Here is a 26,732-nt window from a genome sequence, read left to right as displayed (position 1 = left end):
AGTCAACTTAGTATATGTAAACTTCTGACCCACTGGAATTGTGATACAGTGAATTGTAAGTGAAATAATCTGTCTGTAAACAATTGTTGGAAAAATGACTTGTGTCATGCACAAAGTAGATGTCCTAACCGACTTGCCAAAACTATAGTTTGTTAACAAGAAATTTGTGGAGTGGTTGAAAAACTAGTTTTAATGACTCCAACCTATGTAAACTTCCGACTTCAACGGTATATTATTTTTACTACAAATCGATACTTGGAAAGTATAATAGTATCCCAAATAACATTGCGATACGCAACTACAGATTTTTGCCCCAATCACCAGTGTTTACATTGGTACCATGGAATAAAAAGCTGATCATAGAATAAAAAGCATTTTGACCAAGAGAATCCTATGACGGTTTCAAAGAACAGCAGTTTAGGGACATGTCATGTGTTCCCTGACACTTAACAGTTACTGGTTCAGATATGGACACCGCTTCCCTTTTCCAGACAATCACTGGTTAAAATACAGACAAGTTCCTTTTTCTCACACAGCCAGGCCAAAACTCAGTTCATCTTTATTACTGAGTGATATGTTGACACAGAATTAAGTTTAATTTTGTGGTTTCTGTGAACATTAGTCGCCTGTAATACATTTGTTTTACCAAAATTGCTAGAAAAACAAACCACAGAAACATTTCTGGAGCGCACATCGCCAAGTAAGCGCCAAAGCAACAACACTGAAACAATTATGGCAGTGATTTTTGTAAGGCCTCTTGGGCAAAGGATTTCCTTGGCTACTGCCGGTTGAAGAGTGCATTAAGTATTTCCAGTGGACAACAGCGCCACGCTAGGGGTTAGGTGTGTGGTACTCCACTGCATTCTCAGTAATGGAGAACAGGCTCTTGGTAAACACAGCCCTCCAGAGTCTGGCTCTCTCCAGGAGGGAGGAGAGAGGACAAAGGCAGCGCAAGCAGGACTGAGTGACCAGTGAATGACCCCCATTCCTAGTGGCCTGCATCCAGTGGGTCAGACTCGGGCCTCGCTTGAGTGAAGCAAGCTGCCCAGATGGGCCTCAACTGCAGTTTTCTGGAAAATAAGCCGACTGACAGACAGACACCTGGGGGATTTCAAAGCTCCAGTTTTTCCAGGTCTCACACTATCTGACACCAAATACCAAGGCGGTTCAGAGTTAGGGGAGGAGGCAGCTGGCATACTTGGGCTCAAATTAACCAGTTGACCATATCTGCTGTATTAGAGGCAAAGAGATAAGATAAGGCTAAGGGCTAAGTCAGGAATGTAGAGGTTTTCTAAAGAGCTGCATTTCATTCTTACCATCTGGACATTTAGAGGGAAAAGGCATTATTCCTGAGGGGAGAATTTCTTTGCCGCAACGTAGCTAAACATTATGCAGACGAGTTGATACGTGAAACAAATAATGATAGCATAGCACAAACCAAACAAATGTTAACTACTCAGAGCATATCGAAGCACAGGTCTGACAGATACTCCTAAAAACAAGTGTGACATTTAAATGGTTAACGCCTGGGCTAATGCTTAACATAATACAAACATGATTCATAGGGCTATTTCACATTAAGTTATGAAGCCCTTAGTGCAACATAAATCAACTTGTGTTTTCTTAACATATATCTGGCACTTAGAAAGTCTAGAAAAAAACTGGTTCAGATTTTCCAGCTGGCTTTTGTCTTTAACAGTTATTAGTGAGGCCTGATAAGCCCAGTGTGCCGACATTGTTGATATTGGATCAGTCCCTCGAAGGGCTTACTCCAGACGCAGCACAGGTTTCAAAGCCCACTATAAGGTTGTGCTGATTTAAAAGTGATCAATGTCTAATACAGCTTTGGAAAAAAATGTGGGGCCCATGTAAAAACACACACACACACACACACACACACACAGAGAATGAATCCACATGATATACTGTATGATGAGGCTGTGAAAGGTAGAGTAAAGTTAACTAATGCAGCTTCCTTTATTTGCATTCACACTTATCCTCAAGCTGTTAATTATTTATCATTGACACATGCTGCAAGTATGCAACAAATGTAAAATATTTAGACATCAGGGGGTGGGGGGGACAAAAATATGATTTAAGCCTAGGGCTGGGCAATATGGCCAAAATAACATATCAAATGTTTCACAGTATGACAGTATTTTATGTTTTGGAAAAAAAGTTCTAAACATGCTATATGAGTAGTTCATTACCCTAGGGATGCAACAATGGTGCTAACTTCATTCTGATTGTTCAATCAAACTTCAACACCCCCAAAAATGTCTGCATTCCCTGCACTTTTGTTATCATTTCCACACTATGCCCCGTAGGGCTGCTTGATATGGGCTATATCACACAGTGCATTCAGAAAGTATTCAGACCCCTTTACTTTTTCCATATTCTTACGTTAGTCTTATTCTAACATTGATAATCCCCCCCCCCTCTACACACAATACCCCATAATGGCAAAGCGAAAATAGGTTTGTAGAAATGTTTGCAAATGTATAAAATAAAATAAAAAAATAAAAAAATCTGACTCTTTGCTAAGAGACTCGCAATTGAGCTCAAGTGCATCAGGTTTCCATTGATCATCCTTGAGATGTTTCTACAACTTGATTAGAGTCCATCTGTGGTAAATGCAATTGATTCGACATGTGGAAAGGCACACACTTGTCTATAAGGTCCCACAGTTGACAGCGCATGTCAGAGCAAAAACCAAGCCATGAGGTCGAAGGAAAAGAATGTCGAGGCACAGATCTGGGGAAGGCGACCAAAAAATGTCTGCAGCATTGAAGGTCCCTGAGATCACAGTGGCCTCCATCATTCTTAAATGGAAAAAGTGTGGAACCACAAAACTCTTCCTAGAGCTGGCCACCCGCCAAACTGAGCAATCGGGGGAGAAGGGCCTTGGTCAGGGAGGTGACCAAGAACCCGCTGGTCACTCTGGCAGAGCTCCTCTGTGGAGATGAGAACCTTCCTGAAGGACAACCATCTCTGCAGCACTCCACCAATCAGGCCTTTATGGTAGACTGGCCAGACAGAAGCCACTCCTCAGTAAAAGGCACAACAGCCTGCTTGGAGTTTGCCAAAAGGAACCTAAAGGATTCTCAGACCATGCGAAGCAAGATTCTCTGGTCTGATGAAACCAAGATTAAACTCTTTGGCCTGAATGCTAAGCGTCACGTCTGGGGGAAACCTGGCACCATCCCTATGGTGAAGCATGGGGGTGGCAACATCATGCTGTGGAGATGTTTTTCAGCGGCAGGATCGAGGGAAAGATGAACGTAGCAAAGTTCCCGAGAGATTCTTGATGAAAATGGACCATAACCTGCTGTTGAAAACTTGTGTTATGGCTTTTCAACCTCAGCTCTGAATCCACGATATGTTAATCTAATAGAACTCAGAGTTTTCATTAATGGAAGCTTCCCTTATGTCAAACATGTAAAGTGTGGTGTACCGCAGGGCAGCTCTCTAGGCCCTCTACTCTTTTCTATTTTTACCAATGACCTGCCACTGGCAATTGGCATGTGTGTGCTTGTACGCTGATGATTCAACCATATACACATCAGCAACCACAGCTAATGAAGCCACTGAAACCTTTAAAAGAGTTGCAGTCTGTTTTGGAATGGGTGGCCAGTAATAAACTGGTACTGAACATCTCTAAAACTAAGAGCATTGTATTTGGTACAAATCCTTCCCTAAGTCCTAGACCTCAGCTGAATCTATTAATGTGTGTGGCTGTTAAACAAGTTGAGACTAAATGAATTAGCGTTACCTTAGATTGTAAACTGTCATAGTCAAGACATATAGATTCAATGGTTGTAAAGATGGGGAGATGTCTTTCTATAATAAAGAGATGCTCTGCTTTTTTTGACACCATATTTCAAAAAACAAGTTCTGCAGGCTCTAGTTTTGTCTCATCTTGATTAATGTCCAGTCGTGTGGTCGAGTTCTGCAAGGAAAGACCTAGTTAAGCTGCAGCTGGCCCTGAACAGAACAGCACGTCCTTCTCTTCATTGTAATCAGAGGGCTGATATAAATATTATGGATGCCAGTCTCCTGGCTAAGAGTTGAGGAGAGACTTACTGCATCACTTTTTATAAGAAACATTAATGTGTTGAAAATCCCAAATTGTTGTTTACATAGTCAACTTACACACAGCTCTGACACACACTTACCCCACCAGACATACCACCAGGGGTCTTTCCACAGTCCCAAAATCCAGAGCAAATTCAAGAAAGCGTACCGTATTATATAGAGCCATTACTGCATGAAACTCTGTTCCATCTCATATTGTTCAAATGAACAGAAAATCTAGTTTCAAAAAACAAATACAGCTCACGGCACAATGCCTCTCCCCTATTTGACCTAGATAGTTTGGGTGCATGCATTGATATATAGGCTGCGTGTGCCTTGAAAAAAACCCATTAATGTAGTTCTGTCCTTCAGCTGTTCTTGTCTATTAATGTTCTGTATTATGTCATGTTTCATGTTTTGTGTGGAACCCATGAAGAGTAGCTTCTGCAACAGCTAATGAGGATCCTAATAAAATACCAAAATCTGCTCCAGAGCACTCAGGACCTCAAACTGGGGCGAAGGTTCACCTTCCAACAGGACAACGACCCTAAGCACATAGCCAAGACGAGGCAGGAGAGACCTGAAAATAGCTGTGCAGTGACGTTCCCCATCCAACCTGACAGAGCTTGAGAGGATCTGCAGAGAATAGGAGAAACTCCAAAAATACAGGTATGCCAAGCTTGTACTGTATTATCCAAGAAGACTCGAGGGTGTAATCGCTGCAAAAACTCCAACAAAGTACTGAGTAAAAGGTCTGAATACATATGTAAATGCAATATTTTTTTTTATAAATTAGCAAAAAATGTTTACAAAAACTTGTTTTTGCTTTGGATTTATGGGGTATTGTGTGTAGATTCATGAGGATTTTTATTTAATCCATTTTAGAGTAAGACTGTAACGTAAAAAAGGAGTCAATACTTTCCGAATGCACTGTATATACATACGTAAATACAGTACAATACCAGTCAAAAGTTTGGACACCTACTCATTCAAGGGTTTTTCTTATTTAAAAAAAAAACTATTTTCTACATTGTAGAATAATAGTGAAGCCATCAAAACTATGAAATAACACATATGGAATCATGTAGTAACCAAAAAAGTGTTAAATCAAAATATATTTTATATTTCAGATTCTTCAAAGGAGCCCCCCTTTGCCTTGATGACAGGTTTGCATACTATTTTGATTCGTTTAACACTTTTTCTGGTTACTACATGATTCCATGTGTCATTTCATAGTTTTGATGTCTTCACTATTATTCTACAAAGTAGAAAATTTTAAAAATAAGAACCCTTGAATGAGTAGGTGTGTACAAACTGACTATATAGTGCCTTCGGAAAGTATTCAGCCCCATGACTTTCACTTTTTTTTTTAGGTTATATCCTTATTCTAAAATTGATTTAATTTTATTTTATTTTATTTTTTTTTTTTTTAATCCCTCAATCTTCACACATTACCCCATAGTGACAAAGCAAAAACAGATTTAGACATTTTTGCCAATTTATTTAAAAAAAGTATTCAGACCCTTTACTCAGTACTTTGTTGAAGCACCTTTGGCAGCGATTACAGCCTCGAGTCTTCTTGGGTATGACGCTACAAGCTTGGCACACCTATATATTTGGGGAGTTTCTACCATTCTTCTCCGCAGAGCCTCTCAAGCACTGTCAGGTGGGATGGGGAGCGTTGCAGCACAGCTATTTTCAGTTCTCTCCAGAGATAGTCGATTGAGTTCAAGTCCAGGATCTGGCTGGGCCACTCAAGGACATTCAGAGACTTGTCCCGAAGCCACACCTGCGTTGTGTTGGCTGTGTGCTTAGGGTAGTTGTCCTGTTGGAAGGTGAACCTTGACCCCAATCTTAGGTCCTGAGCGCTCTCGAGCAGGTTTTCATCAAGGATCTCTGTACTGTGCTCTGTTCATCTTTGCCTCGATCCTGACTAGACTCCCAGCCCCTGCCACTGAAGAAAAAAAAACAGCATGATGCTGCCACCGCCATGTTTCACCGTAGGGATGGTGTCAGCTTTCCTCCAGACGTGACGCTTGGCATTCAGGCCAAAGAGTTCAATCTTGGTTTGATCATACCAGAGAATATTGTTTCTCATGGTCTGAGAGTCTTTAGGTGCCTTTTGGCAAACTCCAAGCGGGCTGTCATGTGCCTTTTACTGAGGAGCGGCTTCCGTCTGGCCACTCTACCATAAAGGCCTGATTGTGGAGTGCTGCAGAGATGGTTGTCCTTCTGGAAGATTCTCCCATCTTCACAGAGGAACTCTAGAGCTCTGTCAGAGTGACCATCTGGTTCTTGGTCACCTCCCTGACCAAGGCCCTTCTCCACCCATTGCTCAGTTTGGACGGGTGGCCAGCTCTAGGAAGAGTCTAGTGGTTCCAAACTTCTTCCATTTAAGAACTATGGAGGCCACTGTGTTCTTGGGGACCTTCAATGCTGCAGACATTTTTTGGTACCCTTCCCCAGATTTGTGCCTCGATAAAATCCTGTCTCTGAGCTCTACGGACAATTCATTCGACTTCATGGCTTGGTTTTTTTCTCTTACATGCACTGTCAACTGTCGGACCTTAAATAGACAAGTGTGTGCCTTTCCAAATTATGTCTAATCAATTGATTTACCACAGGTGGACTCCATTCAAGTTGTAGAAACATCAAGGATGATCAATGAAAACAGGATGCACCTGAGCTCAATTTTGAGTCTCATAGCAAAGGGTCTGAATACTTATGTAAATAAGGTATCTGTTTATTTGTAACAATTTTCCAAACTGTTTTTGCCTTGTTATTATGGGTTATATATATATATATATACATACACACACATATACATATACACATATATATATATATACACATACACACACACACACACACACACACACACACACACACACACACACACACATATATACATACATACATACATACATACATACATACATACATACATATATGACCCCTATATATTCAAACTATAGAATTGCACAAACATGCTGATCTAGGTCTACACCAGCACTGGTATCAGGCTGTATTAGCATACCACAGGCAAATACATTTCTTTTGAATCAAAGTGGTAGTCATCCAAATTGGCCTACCTGCTTGAACCTGGCCAGTTCTTTCAAAGCACGCCCCCACTGCTGCTTGTAATGAAGTTTCGACTTTGTTGTCGATTCCAGTGTCCTTTCAAGTTCCACCTTGAATAAAATATAGTTGATTAAAAGATGCAGCACAACCTTAACCAAAAAAAGGTAAAAATTACAATCTGTGGTTTTAAGTAGTTACAAACAGGTTAGAAGTGGTTGTAAACAAGTTCTAAGTGGTTACAGACTATAAGTGGTTGTAAAAAGGTTATACATTGTTATAAACAAGTTATAAGTGGTTCTCTTTCAATTACAGGTAGCCTAACGGTTCAGAGGTCGCTGGTTCAAACCCCAGAGCCAGCTAGGTGAAAAATCTGTAATGTGCCCTTGAGCAAGGCACTTAATCCAAATAGCTCCTGTAAACTGCTCTGGATAAGAGTGTCTGCTAAATGACTAAAATGTGAATAAAAAAAAAAAAAGTACATTGCTAATCAAATTTTATTAGTCACATGCGCCGAACACAACAGGTGTTCACCTTACAGTGAAATGCTTACCTACAAGCCCCTAACCAACAACGCAGTTTAAAAAATACAAATAAGAAATAAAAGCAACAAGTAATTAAAAAGCAGCAGTGAAATAACAAGTCGAGACTATATACAGGGGGTACCGGTTAGTCGAGGTAATATGTACAGTGGGGGGAAAAAGTATTTGATCGCCTGCTGATTTTGTACGTTTGCCCACTGACAAAGGATCCGTCTAGAATTGTAATGGTAGGTTTATTTGAACAGTGAGAGACAGAATAACAACAAATATATCCAGAAAAACGCATGTCAAAAATTGAATTAATTGATTTGCATTTTAATGAGGGAAATAAGTATTTGACCCCTCTGCAAAACATGACTTAGTACTTGGTGGCAAAACCCTTGTTGGCAATCACAGAGGTCAGACGTTTCTTGTAGTTGGCCACCAGGTTTGCACACATCTCAGGAGGGATTTTGTCCCACTCCTCTTTGCAGATCTTCTCCAAGTCCCTAGTCAACAGCCAGTGGAATCGTATGGCGCGAAATACAAATACCTCAAAAATGCTATAACTTCAATTTCTCAAACATATTACTATTTTTACACCATTTTAAAGACAAGACTCTCGTTAATCTAACCACATTGTCCGATTTCCAAAAGGCTTTACAGCGAAAGCAAAACATTAGATTATGTCAGGAGAGTACCCTGCCAAAAATAATCACACAGCCATTTTCAAAGCAAGCATATATGTCACAAAAACCAAAACCACAGCTAAATGCAGCACTAACCTTTGATGATCTTCATCAGATGACACTCCTAGGACATTATGTTATACAATACATGCATGTTTTGTTCAATCAAGTTCATATTTATATCAAAAACCAGCTTTTTACATTAGCATGTGATGTTCAGAACTAGCATACCCACCGCAAACCTCCGGTGAATTTACTAAATTACTCATGATTAACGTTCACAAAATACATACATTATTTTAAGAATTATAGATACAGAACTCCTTTATGCAATCGCTGTGTCAGATTTTAAAATAGCTTTTCGGCGAAAGCACATTTTGCAATATTCTGAGTACATAGCCCGGCCATCACGGCTAGCTATTTTGACACCCACCAAGTTTGGCCCTCACCAAACTCAGAATTACCATTAGCAAAATTGGATTACCTTTGCTGTTCTTCATCAGAATGCACTCCCAGGACTTCTACTTCAACAAAAAATGTTGTTTTGGTTCCAAATAATCCATAGTTATATCCAAGTTTTGTTCGTGCATTCAGGTCACTATCCGAAGCGCATTTCGTGACAAAAAATGTCAAAATATTCCATTACCGTACTTCGAAGCATGTCAAACGCTGCTTAAAATCAATTTTTATGCTATTTTTCTCGTAAAATAGCGATAATATTCCAACCAGGCGACGTTGTATTCATTCAAAGGCTGAAAGAAAAAAATTGAGAATTCTCATCAACGCGCATCTCCAGTGTCACTGTTCCCAGGCTGACCACTCACAAATTCTCCTGCTGTTCTTCGCCCAGAGACAGCAGACACCCCATTACACTTTCTGGCGCCTTCTGAGAGCCAATGGAAGCCTTACAAAATGTCACGTTACAGCAGAGATGCTGTATTTTCGATAGAGATGCAACTGAAGGACAACAAATTGTCAGACAGGGCACTTCCTGTATGGAATCTTCTCAGGTTTTGGCCTGCCATATGAGTTCTGTTATACTCACAGACACCATTCAAACAGTTTTGGAAACTTTAGAGTGTTTTCTATCCAAATCTATCCAATCTATCCAAAGAGTAGTAACCAGTTTAAATCGGGTATGTTTTTTATCCAGCCGTGCAAATACTGCCCCCTAGCCCCAACAGGTTAATGTGGATTTAGATACTTTTGTACCTGTGTCCTCCAGCATCTTCACAACATCCAATGCTGTTGTTCTGGGATTGATTTGCACTTTTCACAAAAAAGTACATTCATCTCTAGGAGACAGAACGCGACTCCTTCCTGAGCGGGATGACAGCTGTGCGGTCCCATGGTGTTTATACTTGTGTACTATTGTTTGTACAGATGAACGTGGTACCTTCAGGCATTTGGAAATTGCTTCCAAGGATGAACCAGACTTGTGGAGGTCTACAATTATTTTTGAGGTCTTGGTTGATTTCCATGATGTCAAGCAAAGAGGCACTGAGTTTGAAGGTAGGCCTTGAAATACATCCACAGGTACACCTCCAATAGGCTAATTGACATCATTTGAGACAATCAGAAGCTTCTAAAGCCATGACATCACTTTCTGGAATTTTCCAAGCTGTTTAAAAGGCACAGGCAACTTAGTTTATGTAAACCTCTGACCCACTGGAATTGTGATACAGTGAATTATAAGTGAAATAATCTGTCTGTAAACAATTGTTGGAAAAATGACACAAATTGCACAAAGTTGATGTTCTAACCGACTTGCCAAAACTATAGTTTGTTAACTTTTTTGGAATAGGGTGCTGTATTTTGACGTCCGGATGAAAAGCGTGCCCAAAGTAAAATGCCTGCTACTCAGGCCCAGAAGCTTGGATATGCATATAATTGGTAGATTTGGATATAAAACACTCTAAAGTTTCTAAAACTGTGAGTATAACAGAACTGAAATGGCAGGCGAAACCCCGAGGACAAACCAGCCCCCCCAAAAATAATTCATCCTACCACTGATTTCAATGGCTGGCACTTTTATAATTAGGGCAAAATCGTGCCCGATTGCAGTTCCTAGGGCTTCCACTAGATGTCAACAGTCTTTAGAAAGAGTTTCAGGCTGGCTTTTGGAAAAATGAGCCAGAAATTGTAGTTTTTCTAGGTGGCTCCCATTTTGGCTGTAGTGTTTCCAAGCGTGTGAATGAGAGCGCGTTCTTTGGTATTTCTCTCCGGTAAAGACAATAACGATTCTCCGTCTTAAATTTTATTGTTTATTTGCGTATTAGGGTACCTCGGGTTTGATTATAAACGTTGATTGACTTGTTTGGATAAGTTTATTGGTAACGTCTGGGATTCATTTTGTATGCATTTTGAAGGAGGGAAACCGAGTGGATTATTGACTGAAGCGCGCCAGCTAAACTGAGTTAGACATTATCGAACAAAAGGACCATTTGTGATGTAACTGGGTCCTTTTGGAGTGCCAACAGAAGAAGATCTTCAAAGGTAAGGCATATATTATATCGCTATTTCTGACTTTCGTGTCGCAACTCCCTGGTTGAAAATGATTTGTTATGCATTTGTGTGCTGGGCGCTGTCCTCAGATAATCGGATGGTTTGCTTTCACCGTAAAGCCTTTTTGAAATCTGACACGGCTGCTGGATTAACAAGTTAAGCTTTATTTTGATGTATTGCACTTGTAATTTTATGAACGTTTAATATTTACAGTAATTTAATTTGAATTTGGCGCTCTGCAATTTCACCGGAAGGTGTCGAAACGCTAGCGTCCCACTAATCCGCAAGAAGTTAACAAGAAATTTGTGGAGTGGTTGAAAAACGAGTTTTAATGACTCCAACCTAAGTGTATGTAAACTTCTGACTTCAACTGTACATACGTACAATCACTGTGGGGACGACGTCATTGATGAAGCCAATGACTGATGTGGTGTACTCCTCAATGCAATTTGGAAGAATCCCGGAACATATTCAGGTCTGTGCTAGCAAAACAGTCCTGTAGCTTACCATCGGCTTCATCTGACCACTTTTTTTATTGACGCTTCCAGCTTTAATATTTGCTTGTAAGCAGGAGGGTAGAATTGTCAGATTTGCCAAATGGAGGGCGAGCTTTGTACGTGTCTCTGTGTGTGGAGTAAAGGTGGTCAAGAGTATTTTCCCCCATTTAACCCCTGGTCGATAGGGGACGGACATCCAGCGAAAAATCCTATCGCCATTAGCATAACAAAATTTAATATTTTTATTTTTTCTATTTTTTTTTCAAATTATATCGTTTTATAGATACACCTCTCCTGAATCGAACCACGTTGTCCGATTTCAAAAAGGCTTTACAGCAAAAGCAAAACATTAGATTATGTTAGAGTATATCGTAAAAGTAGCCACAGCCATTTTCCGACCAACCACATATATCACAAATAACCAAAAAACAGCTAAATGCAGCACTAACCTTTGACAATCTTCATCAGATGACACACCTAGGACATCATGTTACACAATACATGCATTCTTTTGTTTGATAAAGTTCATACATATTTATATATAAAAACAGCATTTTACGTCGGCGCGTAACGTTGACTAACTATTTTCCCTCAAATGCATCCGGTGAAACAGCGCTACAATTTACTAAATTACTATTCGAAAACATTTTTAAAATGTAATATTGTCATTCTAAGATTTATAGATGAATATCTCTTGAAAGCACCTGTAATGCCAGATTTAAAAATAACTTTACTGGGTAATCACACTTTGCGATAAAAGGGGATGCGATACTCAGAACAAGAGGCTAGCAATACAGGTCAGCGCCATCTTGGAACAATCGCATATCAAATCTAGTCTTGTATACTATTGTCAATAATCCCTTACCTTTGATTATCTTCATCCTTAGGCACTTCCAGGAATCCCAGGTCCACAACAAATGTATTTTCGTTCGAAAAAGTTCATACTTTATGTTCCAATAGCTTGTTCTTGTTAGCGCGTTCTGAAGGCTGCACCAAAAGTTCCGACGTGCGCGGGGCTACTCTTTCAACAAAATGCATTTTTTTCTTATTTAGGTTCGTTCAAACATGTCAAACGTTGTATAACATAAATCTTTAGGGCCTTTTTCAACCAGAGCTCCCTTTAAGATTCAAGGGGGACGATTGCATTGTGTTTCAAAACGTTTCGAAAGGGGAGGATAGCCAGGGGCGCCGGCGTCATAATGGTGATGGCCCTCCTCATGTGACCACGTTCCACAGCGTGTCATTCAGTCAGTTTTCACAGTAGGAGACTCAAATCACTTCGTAAAGACTGGGGACATCTAGTGGAAGCAATAGGAAGTGCTCAATGAACCATTGCTCACGGTGTGATTTATAGGCAACGAGATGAAGTTGAGTCCGCAATTCAGAATTCCACTTCCTGTTTCGATCTGTCTCGGGGTTTTGACTGCCATATGAGTTCTGTTATACTCACAGACACCATTCAAACAGTTTTAGAAACTTTAGGGTGTTTTCTATCCACAAGTATTAATTATATGCACATCCTAGCTTCTGAGTTTGAGTAGTAGGCCGTTTAAAATGGGCACCATTTTTTTTCAAAAAGCGCTGTAGCGCCCCCTATCCTAGGCGACCGTCAAGAGGTTAACATGCTGATAGAAATTTGGTAAAACGGATTTACGTTTCCCCGCATTAACCTCCCTGGGCAAGGTGGGACATTTGCGTCCCACAAAATACAACAGCCAGTGGAATCGCGTCGCGTGAAATACAAATACCTCATAAATGCTATAACTTCAATTTCTCAAACATATGACTATTTTACACCATTTTATAGATACACTTCTCCTGAATCGAACCACGTTGTCCGATTTCAAAAAGGCTTTACAGCGAAAGCAAAACATTAGATTATGTTAGGAGAGTACCCTGCCAAAAATAATCACACAGCCATTTTCAAAGCAACTAGCATGCATCACAAATACGCAAAACACAGCTAAATGCAGCACTAACCTTTGACGATCTTCATCAGATGACACTCCTAGGACATCATGTTACACAATACATGCATTTTTTGTTCGATAAAGTTCATATTTATATATAAAAACAGCATTTTACATCGGCGCGTGACGTTCAGAAAATATTTTCCCTCAAATACTGCCGGTGAATCAGCGCCACAATTTACAAAAATACTTGTCATAAACATTGATACAAAATGAAACTGTCATTCAAAGAATTATAGATGAACATCTCCTTTATGCAAACGCTATGAAAGATTTCAAAAAAGCTTCACGAGGAAAGCAATCTTTGCAATAATCTGAGTACTGAGCTCAGAAAAATACACTAGGCTATACAGATAGCCGCCATCTTGAAGTCATCTAAAATCAAACATTGCATTAGAAATATTCCCTTACCTTTGATCATCTTCATCAGAAGGCACTTCCAGGGATCCCAGGTCCACAACAAATGTTGTTTTGTTCGATAAAGTCCATCATTTATGTCCAAATAACTCCTTGTTGTTCGTGCGTCCAGTAAGCTACTCCAAGTGTAGAAAGCGCGCGGACGATGTCGTGACGAAAAGTTAACAAAAGTTGTATTTCTGACTTCTGTTGAGGCCTTTGGAAAGAAGCTCCAAAAAAATTTGACCTACTATTCCTGGAAGTAAAGTTATTTTTATAGTACATGTCACTGTTTTACTCAAAACGGCTTTTATGTGTTAGCCTGTACTCATCTGCAAGGACTGCTGCATCACTTGGAGACTTAACTTTACATTCATTCACGTATGTAGCAACCTGGTCAGACACAGAATTTTTAAACTGTTCTAACACAATCAAATTAGACAGATCCTCAAAAGTACTAACTTCAGAAGCTGTACACCAACGATTAAATGCAGAAGTCAAATCACAAACAAACTCAGAATAGGTTTGTGAATCTAACTTCTTCCTGTAACGAAAACGTTGACGATATGCCTCCGGCACAAGTTCGTAAACCTTCAGAACTGCTGATTTAACTTTAGCATACACACTTTACTGTCAGCTACACTCAGTGCTGCAAAAGCCTCACGTGCTTTACCTGTAAGTACACATTGCAACAACATAGTCATGTCCAAATCAGACCAAGCTCTAGCTTCCGCAATACGCTGAAATAAAGTAAAGTATGTATCTGGATCTGACTCATCAAATTTAGGCAACAAACGAAGATTCTGTGCAACATCAAACTGTGGTAGTCCTTCTGGTCTATTAGCATGTCGCAATCGCTCTATCTCCAACTGCATTCGCAACAGCTCCCACTGCTGCTCAAAAGTTAATGAAGTACTAGACTGAAAACTTGTACCTTCACTACTAGCAGATTGACCCGAAAAAACACCTATTTCCATTAGACCCTGCTTTAATAGTCTCTTTAATTTTTTTATCAACAATCTCAATCTGATAATGTTCAGCAATTTCAGTTAACTGCTCCTTAGTACACAACTCTAAAGCTACCTCTGAAGGAGCTTGAACAAAACCACGCAGAATGGAAGACATTTTCCTCAACCAATACAACTATTACAAATGCTCAACAACAAAAAAACAACTCACCTGCTGTCAGTCTGGGTTCAAGAACAGGAGCCACACCCCACTATCCTCCAAAAACTACTAACTAACTGGCCCTGGTCTTCGTGCAGTCACGTGGTGGGGTTTTATGCACACAAAACCAGCGGAGTGGAAAAGACAACCAGAAACTGGCGGCCCCCTCATAACCACGGAGGTGCTCCCGAGCCGACGTAAGGGAAAGGAAAAGGGACGCTCTACCCACGTTCACTGCCACCTAAAACAAAAACACCACGAGCCTCCTATTGACACTCGCTGATAAGCCTGAACAGGAGAGGACTCCCACTTGAACAAAAACCCAGAAAAACCCAGAGTGAATTGCTAACCAAATTTAGCTACCAAGCTAACTGAACCAAAAAAACACACATGGCTCTCAATGCTCTCTCCAACAATATTGGCCCAACCAAAACATCCCTCTCAAACAAAAACTTGGCAATCTGAACTAAACTAACCCAAGTTAACTATAAGTACAATTAACTTTAACTTATAGATGAGCCCCCACTTGTCACAGGCCGGCTCATAGCCTGTGGCCAAAATGAGAAGACATCAACAACCGGTATAGGCCAATTCATAAAGTTCTTTATTATAAAACAAAACTATTAATTCTAAACAAAGAAAAAGGAATGAGGTGTGGAAATGTCATAATGTAGGGTGTGCTGATCGGCCACTTGCCAAAAGCGTAAATGTGTTTCAGCCTGGGGCTGCCTTGATATCATTCAGCTTTTTCCCGGGCTCTGAGAGCCTATGGGAGCCGTAGGAAGTGTCACGTTACAGCAAAGATCCTCAGTCTTCAATAAAAAGAGCCAAGATGAACAACAACTTGTCAGACAGGCCACTTCCTGTTCAGAATCTTCTCAGGTTTTTGCCTGCCATATGAGTTCTGTTATACTCACAGACACCATTCAAACAGTTTTAGAAACTTTAGGGTGTTTTCTATCCAAAGCCAATAATTATATGCATATTCTAGTTACTGGGCAGGATTAGTAACCAGATTAAATCGGGTACGTTTTTTATCCGGCCGTGTCAATACTGCCCCCTACCCCCAAAAGGTTAAGGTTAGGTGATTGTGGAGGCCAGGTCATCTGATGCAGCAGTCCATCTCCTTCTTGGTGAAATAGCCCTTACACAGCCTGGAGCTGTGTTCTGGGTCGTTGTCCAGTTGAAAAACAAATGATAGTCCGACTAAGCCCAAATAAGATGCAATGTCGTATCGCTTCAGAATGCTGCGGTAGCCATGCTGGTTAAGCGTGCCTTGAATTCTGAATAGACCTATATAATGTAGGTACATGTCGCAATGACGCCATGAAAACAGCATTCCTAACCTAGCCCACAATGTCTGCTGTGTGGATCTATTTTTTAGTCTCAAAAGGAAGATAACAAAAAGGCAATATGAAACGTTTGTGCTGCTAATATTTCCCGAGGGGAGAAAGTGAAATCGTTCAATACCACAAACCAAATTACTTATTTGAAAGTGCATCACCCCCAGACGTTCAGCGACTACTTTGAACAAAAGCAGAAAGAAACTAGGTGCACACTTCCAACAACTTAACAAGTTCAAGTCGAGCAGTCATTTGAAAGAGTAAGACAATTTCAGCGAGACAACTCAAAGACGAAATCCTTTAGCGCTAAAATAATAGAATTCATTGCCCTTGACAATCAACAGTTCTCTGTCGTGGATGATGTTGGCTTTCGCCGACTGGTCAAGCACCTCGAGCCCTGGCACACACTACCAAGTACGTGCGTTTCTTTTTCTTTTTTTTCTCCCCAGTTGTTGCCCTACCGGAGTTGCACAGTATTGTTGAAACGCACATCCATGAGCTACTTGCTATGGGCGTCACTGCCATTAGCTTCACAACTGACATTTAGACCAGCGACATCAGCCCATTGAGCCTGACAGCACAGTGGGTCGACGAGGATTTCGTACTAAGGAAAGCCATATTGTTTGCTCAAGAATGTGCTGGTTCTCATACCGCTGCTGCCATTTCAATGGCATTTGAGAACAATTCAAATCAAAGTTTATTTGTCACGTGCGCCGAATACAACAGGTGTAGACCTTAAAGTGAAATGCTTACTTACAGGCTCTAACCAATAGTGCAAAAAAGGTGTTAGGTGAATGGGATGTTCAACAAGCGTGTAGTGTATGTATCCATTGTCAGATGTTTATTGATAGGCAATGCATTTGGAACAGTTTATGATTTGACCAAGTGACAGCCTTATTCTAACCAGCTTGTCAAAACAGTGTGCAAGTAGTATTGTATTAGTAGCTAACTGTATTGCTATAAAAGTATTGGTCCACATTCTAGCTAGTGTCCATCACTGATACAGGCAATAGTTCCTTTCCTTGGCTCCCTACAAAAAGCTTTAGGGCCAACTGTTATATAGGTCACCTAGCAGCCAGCTAGTGGAGATACTTGTTAACATTACAGCTAGGTCGTTACAGCTGTTGTTTAGTTAGCAAGCCAGGTAGCTAACAAGCTAGCTGCATTTTGAGTAAAGTAGCTAGACGAACCTCTACTCATCAGATAATTTAAAATCAGAAAAACCGCTGAATGTTAGATAACAATGCTAGCTACAGGTACTATTTATGCTTTAAAACAACATTGGAAACTATCCATATTGCTAATAGTTAACAGTAGCTGGCTGGCTAGCTAGATATCTAGATTTATTGGTATAGGGAGTAGATTAGCTAGCCTCCAGTATTGCCGCTAAACTCTGTATTCATCCTCCTTGATTATTCAATTCCTTTGCAGAAGAGGGAGAAGGAGAGTGAATCTCCGGTCTCTTGGCCCTCCCACTCCTACGGGAAGCAGCTCCCACTCTGCCTTGTCCAAGCTCTTCTCTGTCCTGGCACCCCAATGGTGGAACCAGGTTCCCTCTGAAGCTGAGACATCTGCCCATCTTCCGAAAACATCTGAAGCCCTACCTCTTCAAAGAGTAAACTAAATAATCCCACAGCACCCCTCACACCCCCTCCATCTTGTGCATGTCCAAGCTCGGGGCGCCCTTAGCCAGTAAGGAGCTTATCCCACAAACTCTTAGCTTACTGTAGGCAAGCTGGAACTGCAGGTAGCAGTTGTTTTAATGGGGCTGCACTAGTGGGAAGGCTCCTCCCATCTATCCATGACCCTGTACCAGCTGGGCTTGGTCATGGGAGGCAGAGCCACTCTTCCCTCTGGTGGCTCGGAGGCGCACAGAGCTAACGAGAGAGAAACTTGTTTGAGCCTCGCCTCCGTTAGCAACTTGCAGCCCTCGCAGAACTGGAGGTCCTCGTCCCAAGCACATGATGCATAGAAGGGCGAGAATCCTTCCTTGCAACCTTAGAACCGCAAGCACAAGAATGTTGGGATTTGCATGCTGAGCTAGGTTCGGTTTGGAAAGGGGTAATGGTATCCGTTGTTGCGGCTGATGCCATGCAATGATGAGCACAGTAGAGAACACTATAACCACAAGGCCGAAACGCATTAGCTAGCTAGCAGTTACCCAGAGATGTGCTGTAGCTAAATAATCACTTATCGGTATCGTGTTTTTGGCAAGGAAAACATTGGTATCGGCGCATCCCTAGTTAAAGCCATCTTCTAAAACTGATTTAATTTGAAAAAAACTCTCAGAAATCAGGGAGGTGACCAAGAACACGATGGTCACTCAGACAGAGCTCTAGAGTTCCTGAGTGGAAATAAGAGAACCTTCCAGAAGGACAACCATCTCTGTAGCACTCCAACAATTAGGACTGTATGGTAGAGTGGCCAGACGGAAGACACAGGACAGCCCGCTTGGAGTTTGCCAAAAGGCACCTAAAGACTCTCAGACCATGAGAAAAACGATTCTCTGGTATGACCAAACCAAGATTGAACTCTTTGGCCTGGATGCCAAGTGTTACGTCTGGAGGAAACCTGGCACCATCCCTTTGGTGAAGCATGGTGGTGGCAGCATCATGCTTTGGGGCCGTTTTACAGCAGCAGGGACTGGGAGACTAGTCAGCATCGAGGGAAAGATGAATGGAGCAAAGTACAGAGAGAGATCCTTGATGAAAACCTGCTCCAGAGTGCTCAGGACCTCAGACTGGGGTGAAGGTTCACCTTCCAACAGGACAACAGCCCTAAGCACACAGCCAAGACAACACAGGAGTCTCTGAATGTCCTTGAGTGGCCCAGCCAAAGCCCGGAATTGAACTCGATGGAACATCTCTGGAGAGACATAAAAATAGCTGTGCAGCAACGCTCCCCATCCAACCTGACAGAGCTTGAGAGAATCTGCAGAGAAGAATGGGAGAAACTCCCCAAATTCAGGTGTGCCAAGCTTGCAGCGTCATAGCCAAGAAGACTCTAGGCTGTAATCTCTGCCAAAGGTGCTTCAACAAAGTACTAAGTAAAGGGTCTGAATACTTATGTAAATGTCATATTTTTCTTTGTTATAAATTTGAAAAATTTCTAAAAAACAGTTTTTGCTTTGTCATTATGGGGTATTGTGTGTAGATTGATGAGTGGGGAAAAAACTATTTAATCAATTTTAGAATAAGGCTGTAACGTAACAAAATGTGGAAAAAGTCAGAATGACTGCTCGTTAGCTTGAAGGGCGGTCCCTCGAGGCGCAGCGGTCCTAGTGTTAACAGATACACTAAATGATTATTTCTTAACTAAATATTACAATTATAACCACCAACAAACTATATCCTCTATAAATAAGGAAGTAAATACAAAAAAACTTGTTCAGTTTACCTTCTAATGCTTATCTTTAAGTTGTACCCATCTATGGCAGTGGATACGAATGCAGAAGTGTTTGTGCTTAAGCACCACAAGCTCACAAATAAACAAGGGCTGAATGAGACTAATGAAACTTAGTCTCTGAAACGGCACTGTTCACAAAATATGTAGTAACATGCAGTCCATAATGTCACCACTAGATGTCAGCATTTGTATGGAGTAGATTCACTACAGTGCCTTACAACAGTCAACGTAAAACAGTCATGTAAAGAAACACTATGAAAACCTGGCAATGAGAGCTTGTTATGACAAGCACACGCTACCTGTTCATTACGAGAATGTTGTCTTATTGAAATCAATGTCAATTACAGTGTTATTCAATACAACATTTATTTGCTATATATTTCAACTGAAAATGGCAAGCGCTGATGATTGAAAACATTCATGCAGGAAAATGTTTGCGGCACTGATTATAGTCACACACGTTCTAATTTAGCTAGCTAACAAACAATCTTCTCATCATGAATGTAAGCACATGGCCTGAAAGATGACTCTTCACCAACTGTCTTGCTTTTTTTGCAGATTGCATATTTCGTATCAAGGATGAGTAGGTGTTCACTTTGGTGTCCGTCCACTGTTCGCACATAAGTACAAATTGATAGCTATCTAGCTAGGCTAAATACATTACTGGCTAGCTATGCGTGCATGTGATGAGGACAGGGCTGCTTGCTTGGTGAAGTGTACTTTTGATTATTTACTTATTCAACTAGTGTCGCTGGCAAGCTACTCACCGTCAAACCACCATTGCCCACTCTCTCTCACGTCGTGACTTACGGGCTGAATGATGTTCAATGAGCAGCTCATAGAGCGCCCTGAAGCAACCATTGAAAAATTACAAAAAATGAGACCCATTTGTTCATTCTATGAACTCTACAGTTCAAAAGTTTTGGGTCACTTAGAAATGTCCTTGTTTTTGAAAGAAAAGCTACTTTTTTGTCCATTAAAATAACATCAAATTGATCAGAAATACAGTGTAGACATTGTTAATGTTGTAAATGACTATTGTAGCTGGAAACGGTTGATTTTTAATGGAATATCTACAGAGGCGTACAGAGGCCCATTATTAGCAACCATCACTCCTGTGTTCCAATGGTACGTTGTGTTAGCTAATCCAAAGGTATCATTTTAAAAAGGCTAATTGATCATTAGAAAACCCTTTCAAAATTATGTTAGCACAGCTGAAAACTGTTGTGCTTATTAACTTCACTAGGGTAGGGGGCAGTATTTTCACGGCCGGATGAAAAACGTACCCAAATTAAACGGCCTACTACTCGGGCCCAGGAACTGGAATGTGCATATTATTAGTAGATTTGGATAGAAAACACTGAAGTTTTTAAAACTGTTTGAATGATGTCTGTGAGTATAACAGAACTCATATGGCAGGCAAATCCTGAGAAAAATCTAAGCAGGAAGTGAGAATTCTGGTGCTTGTAGTCCTTTCAAGTCATTGCCAATCGAACACACGGTGAGTTAGGGTTCATTTTGCACTTCCTAAGGCTTCCACTAGATGTCAACAATCTTTAGAAAGTTGTTTGAAGCGTCTACGATGAACAGAGACCGAATGAGAAGCCTGGGAAGTTTGTCACCCAGAGAATGACATCACTTCTTGGTGCGCGTTCATGAGGATGGATCCTTCCGTTCCAAAACCTTTTTCAAGACACAGGAACCGTCTGGTTGAAATATTACTGAATCTTCACGTTCTGAAGGCCCTAAAGATTGATGTTTTACAACGTTTGAACGAACGTAAATACAACTTTTTTTTACTTTTCGTCGCGACATCATCCGTGCGCTTTCTACATTTGAAGTAGCTTACTGAACGCGCGAACAACAAGGAGTTATTTGGACATAAATGAGGGACTTTATCGAACAAAACAACATTTGTTGTGGACCTGGGATTCCTGGAAGTGCCTTCTGATGAAGATCATCAAAGGTAAGGGAATATTTCTAATGCAATGTTTGATTTTAGATGACTTCAAGATGGCGGCTATCTGTATAGCCTAGTGTATTTTTCTGAGCTCAGTACTCAGATTATTGCAAAGAGTGCTTTCCTCGTGAAGCTTTTTTGAAATCTTTCATAGCGTTTGCATAAAGGAGATGTTCATCTATAATTCTTTGAATGACAGTTTCATTTTGTATCAACGTTTATGACAAGTATTTTTGTAAATTGTGGCGCTGATTCACTGGCAGTATTTGAGGGAAAATATTTTCTGAACGTCACGCGCCGATGTAAAATGCTGTTTTTAGATATAAATATGAACTTTATCGAACCAAAAAAAAAGTATGTATTGTATAACATAATGTCCTAGGAGTGTCATCTGATGAAGATCGTCAAAGGTTAGTGCTTCATTTAGCTGTGCTCTCCTAACATAATCTAATGTTTTGCTTTCGCTGTAAAGCCTTTTGGAAATCGGACAACGTGGTTCGATTCAGCAGAAGTGTATCTATAAAATGGTGTAAAATAGTCCTATGTTTGAGAACTTTGAATTATGACATTTTGTGGTTTTAAATCTGGCGCTCTGATTTCTCACTGGCTGTTGAATAGGGTGGGACGATTTCGTCCCACATACCCGAGAGAGGTTAAAGAAGCAATAAAACTGGCCTTCTTTAGACTAGTTGACTATCTGGGGCATCAGCATTTGTGGGTTCGATTAAAGCCTCAAAATAGCCAGAAACAAAGAACTTTCTTCTGAAACTCGTCAGTCTATTCTTGTTCTGAAAAATGAAGGCTATTCCATGTGAGAAATTGCCAAGAAACTGAAGTACACTCTGTGTACTACTCCCTTCACAGAACAGCGCAAACTGGCTCTAACCAGAATAGTAAGAGGAGTGGGAGGCCCCGGTGCACAACTGAGCAAGAGGACAAGTAACTTAGAGTGTCTAGTTCGAAAAACAGATGCCTTCGAAGTCCTCAACTGGCAGCTTCACTAAATAGTACCCGCAAAACACCAGTCTTTGCCATTTCTCGTTTCTGTGCCTTTATGGAGCATGCACCCTCAGTTTAGGGAACTTTGAGGGTCTCTGTGTTGGGACCTCTTGGCTTTTGGAGAGCATGTTGCGATACGGAGTTTACCATATCCCACCGTGAAATACGGAACGGGTAATTGAAAGAGAACAAGGTTATTTACATAACCCCAGTTCTCTGATATTATGAGTGAAATATTTCACCGCACTTCCCTGCTCGCAAGACGATGAAGAGAAGCATGAAAAAAATGTGGCAGTGAGCAGGAGAGTGGCTTTCTTTATACAGGGTGAGGGCGCACCATAGTCGCTGCTCTTCAGGTCTGTCTTCAACAGACGCTTGTGATTGGTTTCTTCGAGTTATGGGAGTTTCAGAATGAAATCCCACTGAAATACGTCACTCATAATATCAGAGAACTGGGGTTATGTAAGCAGTATAGTTAGAAGTTGATGTGCTCACCTTCTCCAGACTTAGCAGGTTGATCTCAGACTGAAGTCTGATCTCAGGGCGAATGCTCTGCTGCTCCCGAAACTGCTGGTATTCCTTCTCCAACAGCTTGTATTTGTTCTCTGCATCTAGCATCTACAACAGAAGAACTTACTATGAGGAGCGAAACGGAAAATGATTATTCCTCATCACTACCAATCATGTCATGTGTTACACATATAGGGCAACATTTTTGTAGTGCAAAACTTACCACAAACCTCAATCTCGCAATGTGATTTAATTTAAAACTCTTCAACAATGTGTGTTATAAAGAGACAATTTATGTATTGCTCAGTTTACTAAACTCTAGTTAAATAATCACCGCACAATTGTTGAAAAGTTTCTCATTTAATGACACAGATAATGATGATTGTTATTTTTTGCATGAAAATAAATGTCACCCAAAGGCTTAACTGCCAGTGTTACATTTTAACAACCTTACAACTGCTCTGATTAAATGGAAGAACAGGAGAGTAGCTCATGACCCATTGTCAATTTGACACTTGGCTAGGAGCGCGAACCACAAACGAGAACAATACATTATACTGTAACAACTTTCATTGATGGCCGTGAGTCCTATGCAATGCTTCCACTGACTAATAAACAAATGCCAGATTCCTCAAAATCATAGGAGCCTAGCTGGTGTTTGTTGACATCTAAATCCCCAGAGTAATTGAGATTGTGCGGTTCTCAATGTTATCCTGTCGGTCTTTTAGACAAGGCAGGCAGCAGAGCAACAAACCCCACACACAATGCCTGGTATTCTGTGCTGGAAGGCAGGGTGGATGGATCCAGGCCTGATAAACGGGCTCTGGTGTGTGCCGACAGAGGACGACAAATGTATGTTTACACATTCCTGACATGGGGAGACAAGATATAGAGCAGCGTGGCAGACTGGCTAGCAGATTTCACAGTACTGCCTTCTTTCCGCATGTCAGAAACCTACTTTGCTTGATTTGTTATGGCCGGAGAGTCCAGATATATTCTGGGAAAATGAGACGGCAGACAACTATTTCAGTAAGTGGGTTTGTCTGTGAGGAGGACAAGGGAGAGATTCTAGCGAAAATAATGCACATTTTCTTCACTGTAAAATATCCAGAGCATACTAGGGGGGTGGAGTGGGACTGAAAAGAACCCACATCTCATTCCATACTGTAGCCTACATACCATAGGTAGGCCTACATGAGTAAAGCAGGGGGCTGGTTTCTCTCCTTAACATTGAAAAAGCACTAAGGGCTATACCTGGACTAAATCAAACTCACTATTATCAAATGAAGAAAAAAAACTGAGCCAATTTCACAGCTTGAATCCATGCTTTAGCCTGCTCTTCAAGGTGTATTATGTATTAGTTCACACACATGGCTGCTGCTGAACTCTTTCTGCTATTATCTGCTATTGAGCAGAACACATTCGTGACACATGGAAATCAAACAGGGGAGTACGAGATAGCATGATCAAGTTCTGGCAAATGTATCACCTCTCATTCTGTAATGAAATAAATACAAATTAAATATACATATTTTGCCTTAATTTAACCAGGTAAGTCATTAAGAGACTGGGAAAACAAAATTAAGTATTTAATAAGTGCTAAAGGGCAGGTCTGTTCTACTACAGAACCATGCAATGCACTGGGTGTGTTAGACCTGAGAGAAAACAGCAGATCGGGGTTGGATGGTCACGGCTGGTCACATATTGATGGTATCCTTGGAGACTGCAGGAGGCCAGAAGCCTGGCCGAAACCCCGGTGTCCGTCTGACCCGTGCTGCTTTCTTCTCTCTTTTTTTGTCCATTTCACAATGTCCACCGGGGGATGACATGGCCCATTGACCTCATGGTCAATGGTCACCCCAGGACCCTCATCTCCTCCCAAGGAGGGGTATTGAGCGGGCCAGCCTAGCATTCCTTCCCCAGCCCAGCGCCCTGACGCCTACCTGCTGTTGCTGCCTGCCACGCTCCTCCTCCAGCTGCCTGACCCTTGACCTCTCCAGATCCACCTGGTGAGCGCAGTCCTCGCGGAGCCGCCGGCCGCTCTCCTGCAGCTTGCACATGTTTAACTCGTGCTCAGCTCGCATCTCCCTCTGCAAGCGCTGCATCTGAAAGCACAAGCAGTGATGCTGGGGTTAATGATATAGGTTTGAGCAAGGAATCCACACCCTCGTAATGCTAAAGGTATGCAGAGTCAAATGTATTATTGGGATGTACAGGTAACTGCCAAACTGCCCAAAAAAAGTAAATGAGAGTTCTGTTATGGTGTGGTGTTATGGTGTGCATTTTCCTGGTATGGTTTAGGTCCATTCAATCCCTTAGAAGGCAAGATAAACTGCAATAAATAATCAGCAGTCTGAGTGATCACCTTCAACCTATGGTGAATCATTTCTATGCTGATGCAGTATTTCCTGAGGATTTTTTTTGCAGCGTTGGCAAAGTTCACGGGTGGGGCGGTAGTGGGCGTGGTAAATGGCATTCTCTCCGACCAACAATTTTAGAGCCCCCCCTCTTGGCCGCAGAGACCAAATGTTTCAAAGCTAATTCCAGGCCTCCAGAGTGACACGGTGGTCTAAGGGGAGGGTTTGGCCGGCAGGGATGTCCTTGTCGCATAGCGCACTTGCACTAGCGACTCCTGTGGCGGGCCGGGCACAGTGCACGCTGACATGGTCGCCAGGTGTACGTGTTGCCTCCTTCACATTGTGGCGGCTGGCTTCCGGGTTATGTGGGCATTGTTTCAAGAAGCAGTGCGGCTTGGTTGTGTTTCAGAGGACGCACGGCTCTCGACCTTCGCCTCTCCCCAGCCCGTACAGGAGTCGCAGCAATGAAACAAGACTAACTACCAAATTGGATACCACGAAATTAGGGAGAAAAAGGGGTAAAAAATGTAAATACAAAACATTTCAATAAAAAATATAAAGAAAACAAGATAAAGAAAAAAGCTAATTCCATGCAATTATACACATTTTGCCATGAGGCTGAGAGAAAATGTGGAGTTTTAAAGCTAGTTTCCTATCCGGTGTATGTGACAAAACAGATATAATAATGTATAATAATTTTTTTTGCAGTGCTACACATTTTGCCATGGCTCATGCCGTGTTCTTATGCTATCCGAGTGACTCAAACATAACAAAATCAATGGGAGCCCCATCAGTCTCGGCGCCAGGATAAAGTGATTAATGGGGCAGTTGAAATCAGCGAGGGGGGCACCATTTTTGGGGGTTCCTGCATTGGACTTATATTGAATTTTGCTTATATCACACTATACCAAAATAAACAAAATGTTCAAATGCTGAGACGCCGAGATCATTGAGTGCTTTAAAAGTGACAGGTTGGCACGAAATCTGTAGCCCATCTCCGCTGCGCTGTATCAGCACAATGGACAGCGCAAGATCGTTTTGGTAATGAATATAGATAGGCTGTTTGTAATAGGATAATTCACCTATGTGAATGCAGCCGTACACACAGCTGTCTTACCAAAATAATGCAAACTAAATGCTGAAAGTAGTAGCCAACAAAAATACTGAATTCCAGTTTGGCTTAGAATACAGACAACTGCTAATGCGAACAAATGCGAACAGAACAAACAGCGGTACCAAGTAGTAGGCCTAGTAAACTAAA

General features: G+C 41.3%; 1 protein-coding gene across 3 annotated transcripts in view; it reads right to left on the bottom strand.

The window, feature by feature from the left end:
• The window catches only part of cep120 (centrosomal protein 120), a 62,080-nt gene that overhangs the window by 5,235 nt on the left and 30,113 nt on the right, over positions 1–26,732 (bottom strand). For all 3 annotated transcript variants that reach the window (XM_014174901.2, XM_014174903.2, XM_014174904.2), the window contains 3 exons: positions 25,058–25,219; positions 23,100–23,222; positions 7,167–7,265 (listed from right to left, as the gene is read on the bottom strand). In XM_014174901.2, the coding sequence (XP_014030376.2) occupies positions 7,167–7,265; positions 23,100–23,222; positions 25,058–25,219 (384 nt within the window). The remainder of the gene's footprint in view (positions 1–7,166; positions 7,266–23,099; positions 23,223–25,057; positions 25,220–26,732) is intronic.

The sequence above is a fragment of the Salmo salar genome, chromosome ssa26, assembly GCF_905237065.1.
Source record: "Salmo salar chromosome ssa26, Ssal_v3.1, whole genome shotgun sequence".
In the NCBI taxonomy this organism is placed as follows: Eukaryota; Metazoa; Chordata; class Actinopteri; order Salmoniformes; family Salmonidae; genus Salmo; species Salmo salar.
The sequence above is the reverse complement of the archived record's forward strand: the minus strand, read 5'-3'. Positions and strand labels throughout refer to the sequence as shown.